The sequence below is a fragment of the Psammomys obesus genome, unplaced genomic scaffold, assembly GCF_907164565.1.
Source record: "Psammomys obesus unplaced genomic scaffold, mPsaObe1.curated_primary_1811, whole genome shotgun sequence".
Classification (NCBI taxonomy): Eukaryota; Metazoa; Chordata; class Mammalia; order Rodentia; family Muridae; genus Psammomys; species Psammomys obesus.
In genome coordinates, this window is record NW_026596073.1 from 18,614,006 (window position 1) to 18,633,401 (window position 19,396).

At 38.4% G+C, this 19,396-nt stretch overlaps 1 protein-coding gene across 1 annotated transcript in view; it reads right to left on the reverse strand.

Annotated features, from left to right (window-relative positions):
* Naaladl2 (N-acetylated alpha-linked acidic dipeptidase like 2) overlaps positions 1-19,396 on the reverse strand; it is a 977,666-nt gene that overhangs the window by 515,419 nt on the left and 442,851 nt on the right. Inside the window, exon 5 of the mRNA XM_055626106.1 lies at positions 1,668-1,818. Coding sequence (XP_055482081.1) covers positions 1,668-1,818 — 151 coding nt within the window. The remainder of the gene's footprint in view (positions 1-1,667; positions 1,819-19,396) is intronic.

Genomic DNA, 19,396 nt, shown 5'->3' on the forward strand with positions numbered 1-19,396 from the left:
TTCTTCTTCTTCTTCTTCTTCTTCTTCTTCTTCTTCTTCTTCTTCTTTTCCTAGTGCTTTCATGTGTTCCATTAGATTGCTTGTACAAGATGCCTGGAATTTCTTTATGAAGGCAGTTAGTGCTATGGACTTTCCTCTTAGCACTGCTTTCATTGTGTCCCATAAATTAGGGAAACTTGTACCTTCATTTTCATTAAATCCTAGGAAGTCTTTAATTTCTTTCTTTATTTCCTCCCTGACCTGGTTGTCACTGAGAGTTATTCAGTTTCCATGTGTGTGTAGGCTTTTTGTTATTTCTGTTACTGTTGAGGTCTAGTTTTGGACCATAGTGGTTTGATATGATACAAGGGATTATTTCAATCTTCTTGTATCTGTTAAGGCTTGCTTGTTCCTGACTATATGATCAATTTTGGAGAAGGATCCAGGAAGTGTTGAGAAGATATACTCTTTTGTATTTGGGTGAAAGGTTTTGTAGACATCTATTAGGTCCATTTGATTTAAGACCTCTGTAAGTGTCATTATATCTCTGTTTAGCTTCTGTCTCAATGATCTGTTCCTTGGTGAGTGGGGTATTCAAGTCTCCCACTACTGAGATTCACAGCCAAACTTTGGGCAGAGTACAAGAACCCTTATGGAAGAAGAGGGAGGTAGAAACACCTGGAGGTGACAGGAAATCTACAAGGAGACAAAAAAACCTGGGCCCGGGGGTTCTGCAGAGACCAATACTCCAACCAAGGACCTTGCATGGAGAGGACCTAGACCACCTGCTCAGTTTCCAAGTGAGTTCCCTAGTATGGGGGGCAGAGGCTGTCTCTGACATGAACTCTTTGCCAGCTCTTTGCTCACCTCCCCCTAGGGGGTACAACCTTGCCAGACCACAGAGGAAGATGATGCAGCCAGCCTTGATGAGACCTGATAGGCTAGAATCACATAGAAAGGTAAACTGTAATCCCCTATCAGGGAATTAGGGAAAAGGCATAGGGAGAAAAGAAGGAGGGTGGGTAGGACTAAGAGGAGATGGGGCAGGGAGCTATAGTGGGGATACAAAGTGAATAAGTTGTAATAACTAAATAAATTAATCAAGTTAAAAAATAAGGGGTCAAGGGTAAAAAAAAAAAAAAAAGGTTAAACACCTTCACCATTGCCAAACATGGTGACCCCAAAGGAAACTAACAACAGAGAAAACTGTCAAATAGTCAAAAAACTGGGGACAAGGGGAAGCGTCATGGAACTGAAACCTATCAATCATAGGTTCCTTTTGATAGACATCGAAAGGGAATGAAATCTATTCTGTCGTCTTTCTACAAAGGGCATTGGGTACAATCTACTAATTAGAAACTACTTGACAGGTTGACAAAAGGGATTGCTACAAAACAACAGGTCAAGTGTCAAGAATAGAAAAAAATTACTTTGATAATATTATAGAATGGAGAGAATTAAAGAATATTGCGACTAAATGCAGGCTTGATTTCAAGCTCTAAGACAGCATATAAACAAATGAACAACAACAAACTAATGGACAAATTGGAGATATGTTGTAAAGTCTGTAATCCTTTACTAAAATTATTTGAGCATTATTTACATTGTTTTGATAATTGTAGTATGTCTACACAGAAACAGGATTAGACAATGCTTAAGATGTATATGGCTTATAAGAATAAGCTTACCAAGACTCGGGTATCCAGGTGTAGATGGGTCTCCTCCTGGATTTAGTGTCACCATAAAGGACTCAGAGCTAAGATCTGCAGGCTTTGGTATATCACAAGGATCAGTGTAGAGAAGAGCACCTCTAAAGCCGGCTTTTTCCAGTAAGGAAATCTAAAGAGGCAAACAAACAGTTGAAAGCATCGTACACGTTAGATGCTCACATGTCACTGTTCTCTATTGGCTGCAAATGGAATGATTCACAAGTCTTTAGACATTAAAAAACATTCACTTTGATGTTTTGTTTTCCATAACTGGAGAGTGAGCAATTGAAGAAGAGACTGAGGGAAATCTGCTTGCTGACTTTGTCCCACTGACTCGCTCATTTACCTTTCTTATACAGCTCAGAGCCACCTGGCCATAGATGGCAATGCCTACACTGGGCTTGACCCTCCTTTACTGTGTAGAAACTAAGAAAATATCTCACAGAAATTCCCAAAGAGCAATCTTATGGAGACAGCTCTTCAATTGAGATTCAAGTAATTCTAGGTTTGGGTCAGGTCAACAAAGTCTTACTATACCAATTACCATCAGCATATACAACAATGTGAATGGTACATGGATGAATTTTCTTGTTTTATTTTTATAGTAAATATAGCATGTGATACTTGTCCTTTGAAAATATTATACATACATACAATGTATTTAGATCACATCTGCTCAGTTTTTCAGCTCATTCTTGATCCCCTCTCAAGTCCCCTTCCAGCTTCATGTCCTCGTTTTTGTTTGTTTGTTTGGTTGGTTGGTTGGTTTTGATTTCATTTTAAATCACCTACCTAGTCCAATTAGAGCCGACCCTATATACGTTTGTTTAGTTTCAGGTCAGCTACTGTAGCTGCTTTGAGACCACAATGTAGCAGTTCTGACATGTTTAGAAGACACCCTTTTAGCCCATTCCTCTGTGGCCTATGGCTCTTATAATCCTTCTTTGATATTTCCTGAACCTTAGGAGAAGAGAGTGTGATATGAATGTCCCTTGCTTAATTAGAGGTCTTAACTCCTCCCTTCTACCCCCTCCCAAGTAACATCTTTATATAGTTAATACACGATTTCTTTCTGTGACTAGAGACTTTTACACTTTTTTTTTTGTCCAAGTATTTTCTACTGTTTACTCCTTTTAGATTAATGCTGTTCTGCCTCTTCTGTCCTTCTCCAGAACAGAAAACATTCCAGTATTATGTTGAGCTTCCTCCAAAGGCGACCTTTTCCTACCAACTTAAAATGGAAAAGCTTTTTGGATAGTAGCTACTACAATGATTCTTTCAAGATCTTCCATGATATTATTCATTTTTTGCATGCTCAGCCCCACCTGGAAGAGAGGGCAGCTAAAGCATTTCCAAATGACCTTATGAGAAGCTTGCTTCTAAACTATCCTTTCTTCTCTGATTCTTCCAGGAAATATTTGAAAGCAGCCCGAGGTTACCCCTCTTAAGGGGTAACCATGCTTAATAGAAAGCTGTATTCTGTTATTTAAAAGTATGTAATGTGTAATTATAATGAAGACGATCTTGACATTTTCCTATAATCCACATCATTTTAACTTGCTTAACTGATTTATTTTTTGTTACATACCTTAGAGTGACTCAATCTAATATGAATAACAATAATCATGATTTGCTGCTTCTATTTGTTTTCCAGCAGAGAGCAGAAGTAATTAGAGGGCATTTAAGCAATAAAGCAGAGGAAGATTAACACCCATGTTGCCTGTAGATTGTTACTACTGATCCAGGGACTTGACTAACACTTATATTTTACTTCCCAATTAGCATCACACACACTTGTTTACTGAACTGTTCAGTAGGCTAAGGACAGTCACTGTGCCCTTGACTAGACCTTGCTTTGAGGACATGGATCATACTTATTCTCCATACCACAGTTTATGATCCATATCATGGGATCCTAGTAGGCAATCAACAGTGTTGGTACATAAAAATTTCTATGTGAAGAACAGGCTTACCATAACACTTATTATTAAATAAAATGGAGGCCAGAGAAAACACTTTGGATAATCTTTCTTAGTTTGCACCTATACTAAAAAACATAATAAACCATGTATATGAAAATAAACACACACACACACACACACACACACACACTGATTTCAGTTGCCAGGGTACATAGGGTGGCCAAAAGTAGCTTAAGGAAGAAAAGGGTTATTTTGACTTCCACAATCCATCATGCAGGGACACCAAGGCAATAAAGAAAGACAGGAGCTTGAATCCATAAACATGAAGAAACCCAGCTTACTAATTTGCTTTCCGATGTACATTTAGCTACTCGTCCTATATAATTTACGGCCATCAGTCCATAAGTGGCACTTTCAGTATTGCCTGTACCTTTCCAAGTCGATCAATAATGAGGAAAATGCTTACGAACATGACATGCCCAAAAGCTAAGCTTATGAAAGCATTTCTGCAACTAAGGGTCTCTTCCAGGTGTGTGAAGGGAACAACCAACATTAGCCAACACACAAAGAAAATAACTCATGAAAGTACAAAGCACTGACAGAAAACATAAGTTTAGCATCTTAATGACACTTTGTAGAAATGTTTTATACTTTATAGTTTTATATTCAATTAACAATGGTTTGTAGTTTTTAATTAGAATGTAGTTGACACTAAGAAGTCAAAATGAAACAAATTGCCTTCTACAGCAGTCCACTCAGACCAAACAGACCTCTGTCTTTCACCTTCTGAGCTAGCACAGAGAGAAGAAAGAAGCTAAATGAATGGAGAAAAATTAAAAGAGAAAGAGCAAAGCATATCTGATTAAGAAGTTCATAGTTAAGATTGACTATCTCAAATTTTTAGCACTGAAATTCTCCATGATCACTTCTGAAGCCTTACCACCTAAGATAACTATTCTTCAAAGTAATGATGAAGGAGATGTCTTTGAATATTCTTTTTTTGTTATAGGAGAACATAATTGGAAACATAAGCCTCTCTGACAAAAACTATTATTTGTGTAAATATCCTTAATATAATTTCATTTAATACAATTTATCACTCTGTATCCCAGCTGTAGCCCCCACCCTCATTAACTCCCAATCGCTCCTTCCCTCCATTCCTCTATCATCTCCTCTCATGCCTCTTCCTCAGTCCAATGATAGGGGAGGTATCCTCCCTTCCATCTGACCCTAGCCTAGCTAGTCTCATCAGGACTGTCTTTCATAGTCTTTCTCTGTGGCCTGGTAAGGCTACCCCCACCCCTTATGGGGAGGTGTTCAAAGAGCCAGCCACTGAGTTCATGTCAGAGGTAGCCCCTGTTGCCCTTAGTAGGGAGCCCATTTGGAGACTGAAATGCCATGGGCTGTATCTGTGCAGGGGTTCTAGATTATCTCCATTAATTGTCCTTGGTTGGAGTATCAGTCTCAGAAAAGATCCCTGGGCAGAGACTTTTTGGTTCTGTTGTTCTCCTTGTGGAGCTTAAGATCCATTCAGGTCTTTTTATCTCTCCCTTCTTTCATAAGATTCCCTGCACTCTGCCCAAAGTTTAGCTATGAGTCTCAGCATCCACTTTAATTTTAGAATGTGTTTTCATAGCTGTAGAACATTTTTGTTTTATGAGTGTGATAGCTATTGGTTGTCTATTTGGCTACATCTCTGATTAATGAAAAATTAAATGGCTTGGTTCACCAGTGAAAGATTTTTCTTAATTAAATCATTTGAAATGGTAGAATGTGTTTTGTAGGATGGCCATTTTTAGTTAACCCTACTGATCTATGAGCATGGAAGATCTTCCTATCTTCTGATAACTTCTTCAATTTTTTTCTTCAGAAACTTGACGTTTTTGTACAAGTCTTTAACTTGCTTGGTTACAGTTACACTAAGATACTTTATGTTTGTTTGTTTGTTTGTTTTTGTGTGTGTGGCTATTTTGAAGGATGTGGTTTCTGTAATTTCTTTCTCAGCCGATTTTTCTTTTGAATACAGGAGAGAAACTGACTTTTTTTTGAGCTAATTTTATATCTAGTCACATTGCTGAAGGTGTTTGTCAGCTATAGGAGTTCCTTGGTAGAATATTTAAGATGATTTATGTATAGTATCATATCTATGAATAGTGATATTTTGACTTTTTCTCAAATTTGTATCCCCTTGATCTCCTTTAGTTTCCTTACTGTTCTAGCTAAGACTTCAAGTGCTATGTTGAGGAGATAAGGATGGCACCTTGTTTTGTCCTTGATTTCAGTGGAATTGATTTGACTTTCTCTCTGTTTAGTTTGATGTTGCCTATAGGCTTGCCGTATGTAGCTTTACCATGTCTATTATGTGCCTTGTATCCTTGATCACTCCAAGCCTCTTAAAATGAGTAAGTATTAGATTTAGTGAAGTGCATTTTTGGTGTCTGAGGAGATGATTGATCATGTAGTTTTTTTCCTTTCTTTCTGTTTATCTGGTGGATTACACGGATGGATTTCTGTATATTAAACCACCCCTGTATGCCTAGATTGAAGCCTACTTGGTCATAGTGGATTATATCTCTAAAATATTCTTGGGTTTGGTTGTGAATATTTTATTTACTATTTTGGCATCAATGTTCATCAGAAAAATTAGTCTGAACTTCTCTTTCTTTGTTGGGTCTTTGGTTTACGTATCAAGGTGACTATGGCCTCACAGAATGAGTTTGGTAATGTTCCTTCTGTTTCTTTTTTGTGGAATAGTTTGAAGGGTATTGGTATTGGCTCTTCTTTGAAGGTCTAGTAGAATACTATGATGAAACCGTCTTGCCCTATGATCTGTTTGGATGGGAGTGTTTTGATGACTTCTTCTACTTCCTTAGGGGATATAGGACTACTTAATTTGTTTACCTGATCTCGATTCAATTTTGGTAAGTGGAATCTATCAAGAAAATTATCCATTTCATTTAGATTTTCAACAATTAATAAATGGGACCTCATGAAATTGAAAAGTTTCTGTGAAGCAAAGGACACAGTCAATAGAACAAAATGAGAGCCTACAGTCTGGGAAAAGATCTTCACCAACTCTAAAGCCAACAGAAGGCTAATATCCAAAACATATAAAGAACTCAAGGAAAAAAAAAACACCAACAAACCAAATAATCCAATTTAAAAATTGGATACATCTTTGTTGCATAGGTGTGTTTCTTGGATGCAACAGAATGTTGGATCCTGTTTCCGCAACCATTCTGTTAGCCTGTGTCTTTTTATTGGTGAGTTGAGTCCATTGATATTGATAGATTATAGTGACCAATGCATGTTAGTTCCTTTTGTAATGGAGTCGGTGATCTTATCCTGTTTCATTGCTTGTTTTCTTTTCATTTTTGTTGGGATATTATCTGTATGCACTGTTTTCTTGGGTGAAGTTGTTTTCGTTGGATTGGAGTTTTCCTTCTAGTATCTTCTGTAGGGTTGGTTTGCTGTGTAGATATTGTGTAAATTTAGTTTTGTCATGGAATATTTTGTTTTCTCCATCTATGTTGATTGAAAGCTTTGCAGGGTATAGTAGTCTGGGTTGACATTTGTGATCTCTTAGAGTCTCCATGATGCTTCCCCAGGCCCTTCTGGCTTTCATAGTTTCTGATGAGAAGTCCAGTGTGATTCTGATAGGTCTATCTTCATATGTTACTTGGCCTTTTTCCCTTGCTGCTTTTAATATCTTTTCTTTGTTCTGTAGATTTAGTGTTTTGACTATGATGTGACATGATATGTTTCTTTTCTGGTCTAGTCTATTTGGTGTTCTGTAGGCCTCTTGTATATTTATGGACATCTCTTTCTTTAAGTTGGGAAAATTTTCTTCAATAATTTTCTTGAAAGTATTTTCTGGACCTTGGAGCCTGGAATCTTCTTTTTCATCAATTCCTATTATTCTTAGATTTTGTCTTTTCATAGCGTCCTTGATTTCTTGGATATTTTGTGATTGAAATTTTTCTGATTTTACTAGAACTTCTGCTGGATGTGGCCCGTGGTAGCTCAGTAACCATGTAGTTTTCCAAAGTAAGGGGAACAGGGACTATTTCTGACATGAACTCAATGGCTGGCTCTTTGACCTCCCCCCCCCCCCCGAGGGAGGAGCAGCCTTACTAGGCCACAGAGGAGGACTTTGCAGCCAGTCCTGAAGATACCTGATAAAACAGGATCAGGTGAATGGGGAGGAGGTCCCCCCCTATTACAGGGAAGGGGCTACAGCTGGGATTCAAAGTAAATAACCTGTGATTAATATAAAAAAATAAAAATTATAAAACTACTCTTATATAGTTTTATAATTAATTTTCTCAGAATAAAAATATTGGTATTTAATTTTAGGTTAATCTCCCATTAGAGATAAGATACAAGGAATATTAAAATAATATCAATATAATCATTAAAATACTTGTGAGCATCCAAATGCATCCTTTCTTCTCCTTCCAATATTGGGTATTATACTGTGAAATAGTATTTTCTTCAAAACTTACTCATATTTTCATACTCTAAACTTTGGGGCTTATTGCTTCACATAAGACTGACTATTCATTACATAGTCATACAGGCTTAAATGAACTCTGTTTTAAAGCAGCTACCGACCTTATATTTATCCTGGGAATATTTCTACTGTAAATGCTTCTGCCAGTAGTTTATTTCCAGAAGAGGAGATAATGCTGTATGCATTCATTGACTGTATTTATTCAAAATGTCCATACTACTAAATAATAACTTTCTCAAAATTAATATGTGTGTGTATGAAATTATGCTTTCCATGAAAATATGAATAATAAAAACAACTTCCTTTTTCATAATTTCACAATTTTATTTAACAGGAGGATCCCGTTTTTAATAGTTTACTGGTAAACACTCAACCTGTAAGAAGTCTTTGTACATGTAAAAGAGACGATGCGAGTCGCCTGCTTGAAAGTTCTTGCCTCTCATTATGGCTGATGTTCCTGACCTCACAGCTAGACAGTCACTAAGAAATTCCTTAGCTTTCCTGAGACACGTTCAATTTGATATACCAGGTGTCCTAGTTTCTTTACATATTGTTTTGATTAAATATCCTAATACAGGATAATTAGGGAGGAGGCCTTATTTTGAATCAGAATTTCAAGGCTGCAGTCCATCATGGGTGGAAAGTAAAAGCTTGAGACATCTGGTCACATGACATCCAGAATCAAGAAGCAGCAGTGAAGAATGAATGTATTCAGCCCATCTTCTCCTTGTGATATAGTAGAGATCAAAGCCCAGGAAATGGTTCTACCCACAGTGAGCTGTATCTGAATATTTCATAGGCATGCTCAGAGACCTGCCTGCAGGGTAATTTTATCTTATCAACTTTACACTTGAGAGTAACCAACCACCAGGATGATTTAACTTTGTTAAAACTACATCATATCTTCATTTCTGCACTGCTGCCACAGAAACTTATATTTCAAAGTATTTGCAGTGTCACCAAAAATCAAGTACTATTTTATTTTTCTTTCTAACTATTAAAATGTGTTTTTTTGGAAAACTTTATCAATAACAAATACTGACCAACTTGAAAAGTAATTCTGACAGCTTCAAATTATTTACTTAGTATGTGGTGGTGTAAGCGGCCAAAAAAAAAAAAAAAAAGATTTTTTAGTGTTGCTGAACAGTTGAATATTTTAGTTTACTTAACATCTGATACATGATTGAATGAATAAATGTTTCATATGTATCTATAGTATACATACTAAAATTATCCTGCAGAAATGTTATTTTGTTCTACTATTCACACACTAGGACTAAGAAGTTCATGCACTTATTTTGTTGTGCAATTTACAGCTACTGTTATAATGTGACTATAATTATTGTAAGATTGTTTTTAAAATTCAGGAATCAAAAATTTAATTAAATGAGTTACTTATTCTTTAAAATACAATTTAAAATAATTTTACTTTGTTACTTTTATTTCTGTTATTGAAGAATAGAGAAAGAACAGTGATGATTCTTCTAGAAAGCTTTGATGTTGTGATTTTTGTCTTGCTGATAAGGTCTTATACATGATATACTAGGCCATTTCAAGATTGCTGATCCCATATATCATATCATGAGACACACTTACACATAAATGTCTGTCCTAGTGCGTGATCAGATATTAGGTGGAAATTGCAAAGACCATACAAGACTTTCAGTTTCCCAAAAGTTGTATTTTTGAGATTAGTATTCGATACCTGAAAATGAGCTCTCATAAGTCCCCATTCACTGCTGTGAACAAGTAGAATCTGGACACTGAGTGGGTATTGTGCATATATGTATGTATGTATATGTATGTGTATGTATATCATAACCAGCTTCTTCAGTACTCAGTGAAAAAATATCTGTTGAATTCAGCAGCTGAGTTCTAATCAACTCAGGCATCCTCCTTAATTGTTAACTAACCCTTTGTGACTGATACATCCTATCATTGCTCTTTTTATTTTCCTTGCACAAAATTCAGGGCACTTCCAGAATGCTATAGTCATTTCAAGCATCAACGGGAGACGGTTCTGTCTTCCATCCTTCAACACCTTCAAAACATTGGTACAGCCTTACCAATAACATTGGGCATGTGTAGTTACTAAAGATTTTTGAGGTCTTATATGGAAAACTTGAGCATATAACATAGAAAAACTGTAGTTTAACAGATAGACTCACTGTTAGCTGCTGAGTAGGGTTCCCTCAAAACCCACGCATTGAACTCCACACCCTCAGGACACATTAAAATCAACCACTATTGGAGGTAGGACGTTAAACCAAGGGAATGATAATGACACAGGTCAAATGAGTGGACCCTAATCCCAAAGGATTAGCTTCCTGATAAGGTAGAAGAAGTGGGAGCGATTAAGTAGTCAGCAAAGTGTTTGTCACACAAGTCTCAGGACCTGAGTTTGACCCACACAACACAACTAAAGATGCTGGGCACAGTGGCATATGCTTCTAATCCATTTCTAGGAAAGCAAATACAGTTTGATTTCTGAGGCTCACTGGCCAGCCACTTTAGTTTACTGGGAGTGCCCTAGTTCATGTACAAACCTTCTTCCTAGTTAAGGAGGAACCCCAGGAATAACATGTTATTATCTGCTTGCCTCCACAGGTACACGCACCTTCCTGGGCACCTGCCACACTTCTGTATGGCTTCCACCAGCTCCTGCCTCCAGGTTTTTTCCTTGAGTTCCTGCCCTGACTGCCATTGGTGAAGCACGGCAACAAGCTGCAATACCACCTCCCAACCAATCACAACCAATGAAACAACAACCAAGATGACGTTTTCCTTTCAGTGGTACACTCACCACTTTATACAGACATTGGCTCAAGGGTGAGTTTGTAAATCAGCATATGGCTCCTGCAGCAACACATTTTCTAAGACACTTTTGTCAGGGCTGTGGGGATCGCATGCCTGTCTGTGTAGATTGTTCACGTAAACAACTTAGACGTTATAAATGTTCTGTTGTGAGGATGGTTAAATATTAAAAAGTACTCTAATATAGTTTTAAATTCCTGATTAAAATACATAAACATAATTATTATAAAACACACATCAAGCATGCCTGTAATAATAGTAATCAGAGGTGGAGACAAGAGCACACCTTTACCAACATAGTAAAAACTCAGTTTGCTTTCATGAGACCCCATCTCAAGATTAAATTATGGGTGCGGTGGCACAGGCCTGTAATGACAGCACTAAGAAGGCAGAGTCAAGAGGATCTCTGTAAGTTTGAGGTCAGCCTAGTCTACATAGTGAGTGCTAGGCCAGCCAGGGCTATATACTGTGATCCTGCCTCCAAAAATAACAGTAAATAATAAAATAAAATAAAATAAAATAAAATAAAATAAAATAAAATAAAATAAAATAAAATAAAATAAAATAAAATAAAATACTATAAATCTTATATTTCAAAATAAATGTTCATAGATGTAAATTAAATAGTTACTCATAGGAAAAAGCTAATATATATATTACATGCAACTACTTTATAAGAAGCTATTTTTACCTCAAAACTACACAGCTCACATTTTATAAATTCCTGTGATAGTTATTCCCACCGGCAGGCATGCATTTGACCTTTACTTGTGTATTGTGTTGAAAAGATGACACTAAACAGGTCTGTAGAGCCTTACATGCTTTGTTATGCTTCAGAAATAAACTTGCTTTTTTGTTATCTAGAAAAAGACTATTAGGGTAAGACAATTTACTGCAATCAGACAAAGTGTACCCAAGGATGATCGCTCCATTCTTCTTTGAAATCACTCCATACTTTAACTTGTGATTTCAGATTGCTTTATGTGCTGCATACAGAGTTATTTCAATAACTCCAGTGACATTAATAAGAAGTGACTCCTGTTCTTGTAGGGAAGGTGTCATGGAGTCATTGGAAACTGAGTTTTACTAAAAATGTCTGAAACAAAGATTTTCAAGCTGTATAATTAAAAAAAATCAAGAAAAAGGGTGGGAGGGGGAAGAGAATAATGTCAGGGAGAAAGGGAAGAGGTCGAGGAGGTATCCCTAGGTATTTATGTGTCTTATTCCATGTTAAAAGGTTAACTCATTGTAGCTTCAAATTAATGTGGAGCACTCTTATCTCAGAAATGAAGCAAGCATGACATAAAGATCACCAGGTCAAGACCACTCTGTTATTAGTAGGAGATTACAGACCAGAGAAATTTTTCTTAAATTTTACTCTTTTTGCCTTTCCCTTCCCACATCCACATTGCTACTAAATCTTGAGAAGTTAGTAATGTAATCTCGAATTTTATTATTAAAATAACAAGTTTTGACAACTTTTGCAACTTCTGTTGTGTGAAAATTCTAAAAAAAAAAAATGTTACGTTCAGCCATCATTGTAAAGTGCCCAATAAAGTAATACAGCTTAAAGGCACTTGCCTGTCACAATGTGCTGGTATGATTTTATCCCTCAGAACCAATACTGAGGGAGAACACGCAAAATAATAGCTGCATGCGCATTTCTTCCACCTCTGGACATGGTACAGTTTCTAAATAATGCAAAGCATGTTAAAAGAAATAGAAAGTAGTAGTAATCCTATGCATAGAGAGACTGTCTTTAAGAGAAGTACCTGATTTAGTTACAAGCGTTTTTAATATATGAGGAGACAGGAGCTAGGACACTGGACTTAGTGTCATAGACTGGTGTTTATCTGAACTTATATAATTTTCAGGGTCAGTAAAGAAAATAATGGAAAGTTTACAGGGCTATTCATTACTAAATGATCATTTACATTTAGCTCTTCAAATTATATTTTAACAATATTTTTAAATAAATGTGTACTTTAACTAAATCCATGAGGAATGGGAGAAATACAGGGGTTGTAATTAAAATGAAATGTCTCCTTTCTTTTTTATCTACCTTCATACTTCACTCTAATGGGCTGCTTCCATTTCCCAGTTCCTTTATAAGATCACTTCCATCCTGCTATTTCTCTCTCTTTTTGTCCTGTAAATTGTTCAGTTCTACTTTTCCGGTTTTACTTTTATTGGTTTCAGGTCCATATTAAGATAGAATTCTATGTAGAGATCACTCTTTTTAATGTTACAATACACAGAAATAATGAGAAAAAAATGCCACAGTCACAACCTCCATAGTACTTTCTAAAGAAAATTTGAACCAACAATAAATAGCTAAGAACAGAAAACCAACAGGCTCTGAGATCAACAATTATTAAATGGGATCTCATAAAACTGAAAAACCTCAGTAAGTCAAAGGACACCATTAATAGAACAAAATGGCAGCCAACAGATCTGTGAAAAATCTTCACCAACTTTACATCATACAGAGGGTTAGTATATAAAATATATAAAGAACATAAGAAATGAAATATCTTAGAAACCAATTAAAAAATGGGATACAGAGCTAAAGCAAGAATTCCAAACAAAGGAATCTCAAATGGTTAAGAAGCACTTAAAAAAATGCTCATTGTCCTTAGTCATCAAAGAAATGCAAATCAAAATGACTTTAAGATGGCCAACTGATGGGTAGAGTGAATGGAATTTTATGTAAGAAGTGGGAAATAGATATTTGCCTCAATCCTTTTTGGGTGAAGATAAGAAAATGTTTGTGAGCAATGATAGGAGCCGGGGAGCCAAGATGGTGGCACCAGGAGAACACCTTGTCTGAGAAGCGGGACAACACACTCCGAGCAGCGACCAGGAGACTGAACTCTGGCCCCTAAAACAACAGCTATCGTGTTTCCCAGGTGAGGGGAGGCTCCCACAGCCACTTGGGAATCGGTCGGGTCCACTCTCCGCTGCCCAGCCAGAACCCGGAAGAGAACCCGGCTAATGCAGGCTTTGGGTCTCCGGTCTGGTGCTGCAAGCCTGCTTGTCCCGATCAGTTTCCCAAGCTGATTGGTGGGCACATGGGTGCCTGAGGCTGGGAGTCCCAGTCGCAAAAAAACCCAACGGGGAAGGAAAGTTGCCAGACTGGTCATGGGTCACCCAGTCTTTCCCTGGAAGGTCTCTTTGACCTCGGCGGGTACCTGCCGCCATCACAATTGAGCTCCCGCCATGCACGGATTGCAGCTGCGCGCCCAGCTCAAAATCCCTACTCCCTCTTCGGAGGAGGCAGTAGGCATCCAGCAGAATCTACCACAGACCACATTGTCTGTACCCCAACCCGAGATCGGGGCTGAGAAAACCCAATCCTTTCGGGCACTCCCCCAAAAACTGCCATAACCCTGCCGCAGTGGAGTGGAAGGATAAAGAGGCGCACAGCGGCTTCACAGTGCAGGAACTCCAGTGCTGCCGGCCGCTCCTATCAAACAAACTATAGCTCAGGATCTGGGACTGTGGTCATTCTACACGTCCTGAGATTATCCTGGGTCCAGCGCAATAAGGTCTAGCAGCAAGTTCTATCACCGGCGCCCCCCCTCCCCCACAGGATCGGACTGAGAAGCCCCAACCCCTGCTGGCACTCCCCTGAGAGCACCTCCATAAGCTTGACCTAGCAGAGGAGAAGGTCAGAGGGGAAGGACAGAGAGGCAGCCTGCCAAGGACACAGCACCCTCTCTCCAGCGGCCCCTAGCAGAGAAACCCAAGCTCTGGAGCTGAGGACACTCAACCCTACCCGGTACTCTCTTGGGATCAGCAAACATAGATTCTACTGCTAGGCTGATTCTGGCAGAGAGATCTGGGCCCGGATCTGGGATTGAGTACACTCACCCTAACTCTTTCCCGTGCCACCCAGGGACCAGTCAACATAACCCCTCCTGGCAGAGGGAAAGGACAAAGAGGCAGCACACAGGAAAGGTGGACACTGAGTTCTGCAGCCACAGTGTCACAGAGCTGACTGATAGCCTACCCGTGCACTTCCGCAGCAGGACCAAAACAGAGAGTAGTGAGCAAGGGGAACCTCTGTGCATTCCAACTGGTCCTGCAAGAGAGTGAGTAAGCCTTCTAGGGAGAGATTGCTCCAGACCTAGGGCCTCTCCACAGAAGCAACCAGACGAGATCCCTGGCACCCACACTCCTAGTGTGGGCATCAGAGGGATTCTTGGGATAGCGACCCCAACGTGAAGCCTCTGCCTTGTGGGTCCACCAAGGTAATCCAGGCAAACAATCCCTGGATCTCAGTCAGAACTGCGTAATAGTGGCTTGCAGGCCACTGCAATAGTCAGAGAATCCCCGCATGTACACTGCGCCTGCTAAAAGCGCACACGAATAGCGCCAGCATCACATTCTTTACTTAGGCAAAACTGAAAACAAAGTGCACTCTCCCAAAGCAGTGAACCTCTCTCATCTTCCTGAAAAAACAGTCCAGAAAACAGAAAGAGAGGATCATAGCCCAAACTACAATCTCGAGGAACAACTAGTGAGGATTATAAATAACCAGATGGTTAGAGGCAGACGTAAGAACACTTCCAACAAAAATCAGGACACAATGACCTCACCAGCAACCCCACAAAACAATGGACACTTCAATTCACTAGATATACAAGAAAACGACCTCAAAACTATGTTTCTCCAGCTACTAGAGGCCCATAGAGATGAAATGAACAAAGCCCTCAGAGAAATAACCAAAGAAATCGAGACTAACCAAGAGGAAACAAATCGTGCTCTCAGAGAAATGACCACGAAAATTGAGACAAACAGAGAAAAAATGCACAAAGCTCTCAAAGAAATGTCCACACAAATGAAGGCAAATAAAGAAGAAATAAACAAAGCTCTCATAGAAATACAGGCAATTACTTGGTTACTGAGCTACCACAGGCCACATCCGAGCAGAAGTTCTAGGTTATATCCATAGATGGTCCTTGGTTGAGTGTCAGTCTCAGAAAAGACCCTGTGCCCAGATATATTTGGTCCTTGTGGGCCACAGAGGAGGACTTTGCAGCCAGCCCTGAAGATACCTGATAAAACAGGGTCAGATGAAAGGGGAGGAGGTCCTCCCCTATCAGTGGACTTGGAAAGGGGCAGGGAGGAGACCAGGGAGGGAGTGTGGGGTTGGGGAGGGAATGAGGGAGCGGGATACAGCTGGGACACAGAGTTAACAAAATGTAACTAAAAAGAAAAATAAAAATTAAAAAAAAAAAAAAAGAAATACAGGCAATTATACCCAAAGAAGTAGAGGCACAATTAGTGATACATAGAGAGGAAACAGACAAAAAAATAGAAGCTATCATTAAAAAGCAGGAGTCCACATTCAAACAGATGAAGGAAATGGTGCAAGACACGAAAACAGAATTAGAATCAATAAAGAAAACACAAATAGAGAAAAACCAGGAGCTGGAGAACATAGAGAAAAGATCAGGAACTACAAAGGTAAGCATCACCAACAGAATACAAGAGATGGAAGAAAGAATCTCAGGAGCCGAAGATACACTTGCGGAAATTGAAACGTCCCTCAAAGAGAAAATAAAATCAGAAAAGTTCCAAACACAAAACATCCAAGAAATCAAGGACACCATGAAAAGACAAAACCTAAGAATAATAGGAGTAGAAGAAAAAGAAGACATCAGGCTCAAAGGTCCAGAAAATATTTTCAAGAAAATTATAGAAGAAAACTTTCCCAACTTAAAGAAGGAGATGGCCATAAACATACAAGAGGCCTACAGAACACCAAGTAGACTAGACCAGAAAAGAAATTCTTCACATCACATCATAGTCAAAACACTGAACCTACAAAACAAAGAAAAAATTCTAAAAGCAGCAAGGGAAAAAGGCCAAGTAACATATGAAGGTAGACCTATCAGAATCACACCAGATTTCTCAACAGAAACTATGAAAGCCAGAAGGGCCTGGACAGAAATCATACAGTCCTTAAGGGACCACAGATTCCAACCCAGACTACTCTACCCAGCAAAACTTTCAATCAACATAGACAGAGAATTCAAGATATTCAAGACAAAACCAAATTTAAACAATATCTACATAGTAACCCAGCTCTACAGAAGTTACTAGAAGGGAAACTCCAAACCAAAGAAAACAACTACATTGAAGAAAATAGAGGAAATAGATAACTACACACACAAAAAAAGAAGACAAGCAATGAAATTCAGTGACACCACCAACACCACATCTAAAGTAAGTAACAATTGTTGGTCACTAGTTTCTATCAACATCAACGGACTCAACTCCCCAATTAAAAGACACAGACTAACAGAATGGTTGCAGAAACAGGATCCATCATTCTGTTGCATCCAAGAAACACACCTATGCAACAAAGATAAACACTACCTCAGAGTAAAGGGCTGGAAAACTGTCTTTCAAGCAAATGGTTCCAGAAAACAAGCGGGAGTAGCCATCCTAATATCTAATAAAATAGACTTTCAACCCAAGTTAATCAAAAAAGATAAGGACGGCCACTATATTCTCATTAAAGGAAAAATCCACCAAGACGACATCACAATGTTGAATATCTATGCCCCAAATACAAGAGCACCTACATTCGTAAATGAAACAATATTAAAGCTTAAATCACACATTGATCCTAAAACGCTAATAGTGGGAGACTTCAACACTCTACTCTCACCAAGGGACAGATCAACTAGACAGAAAACAAATAGGGAAATAAAAACACTTACAGAGACCCTAAATCAAATGGACCTAATAGACATCTACAGATCTTGTTATCCATATAGTTGGTCATAAAGAAAGCCTCAACAGATACAAAAAGATTGAAATAATCCCTTGTATTCTATCTGACCACCATGGACTTAAGCTGGACCTCAACAACAACAGATATAACAAACTGCCTACACGTACATGGAAACTGAACAACCTGTTACTCAACGACAGCTGGGTTAAGGAAGAAATAAAGAAAGAAATTAAAGACTTCCTAGAATTGAATGAAAATGAAGGCACAACATACCCAAATTTATGGGACACACTGAAAGCAGTGCTCAGGGGAAAATTTATAGCACTAAGTGCCTGCAAGAAGAAATTCGTAACAGTACATACAAACAACTTAATGGCCCAACTGAAAACCCTAGAAAAAAAAGAAGCAGATACACCCAAGAGGAGCAGAAGGCTGGAAATAATCAAACTCAGGGCTGAAATCAATCAATTAGAAACAAATAAAACTATTCAAAGAATCAATGAAACAAAAAGCTGGTTCTTTGAGAAAATCAACAAGATAGACAAACCCTTAGTCAAACTAACTAAAAAGCAGAGAGGATCTATCCAAATCAACAAAATCAGAGATGAAAAGGGTGACATAACTACAGACACAGAGGAAATTCAAACAATCATTAGGTCATACTACAAAAGCCTATATGCTAAAAAATTTGAAAATCTAAATGAAATGGACAATTTTCTTGATAGATTCCATCTTCCAACATTAAGTCAAGATCAGGTAGAAAGACTGAACAGCCCTATATCCCCCAAGGAGATTGAAGCAGTCATTCACAGTCTCCCCTCCAAAAAAAGCCCTGGGCCACATGATTTCAGCGCGAAATTCTACAAGACTTTCAAAGAAGTGCTCACACCAATTCTCCTCAAACTATTCCGCAAAATAGAAACAGAAGGTACATTACCAAACTCATTCTATGAAGCAACAGTCACCCTGATACCTAAACCATACAAAGACCCAACAAAAAAAGAGAACTTCAGACCTATCTCTCTTATGAACATTGACGCAAAAATACTCAATAAAATACTTGCAAACCGAATCCAAGAACACATCAAAAATATCATCCACCACGACCAAGTAGGCTTCATCCCAGGCATGCAAGGATGGTTCAACATACGGAAATCCATCAATGTAATCCACCACATAAACAAACTGAAGGAGAAAAACCACATGATCATCTCCTTAGATGCTGAAAAAGCATTTGACAAAGTCCAACACCCATTCATGTTTAAAGTCTTGGAGAGGTCAGGAATACAAGGCACATATCTAAACATAGTAAAAGCAATATACAGCAAGCCTATAGCCAACATCAAACTCAATGGAGAGAAACTTAAATCAATCCCACTGAAATCAGGGACAAGACAAGGCTTCCCACTCTCTCCCTACCTCTTCAACAAAGAAAGAAATTAGGGAAACAACACCCTTCACTATAGCCACTAACCACATAAAGTACCTTGGGGTGACACTAACCAAGCAAGTGAAAGACCTGTTTGAGAAAAACTTCAAGTCTCTGAAGAAAGAAATTGAAGAAGATCTCGGAAGATGGAAAGAACTCCCGTGCTCATGGATTGGTAGGATTAACATTGTGAAAATGGCCATCCTGCCAAAAGCAATCTACAGATTCAATGCAATTCCCATCAAAATACCAACTCAATTCTTTACAGACCTTGAAAAAAAG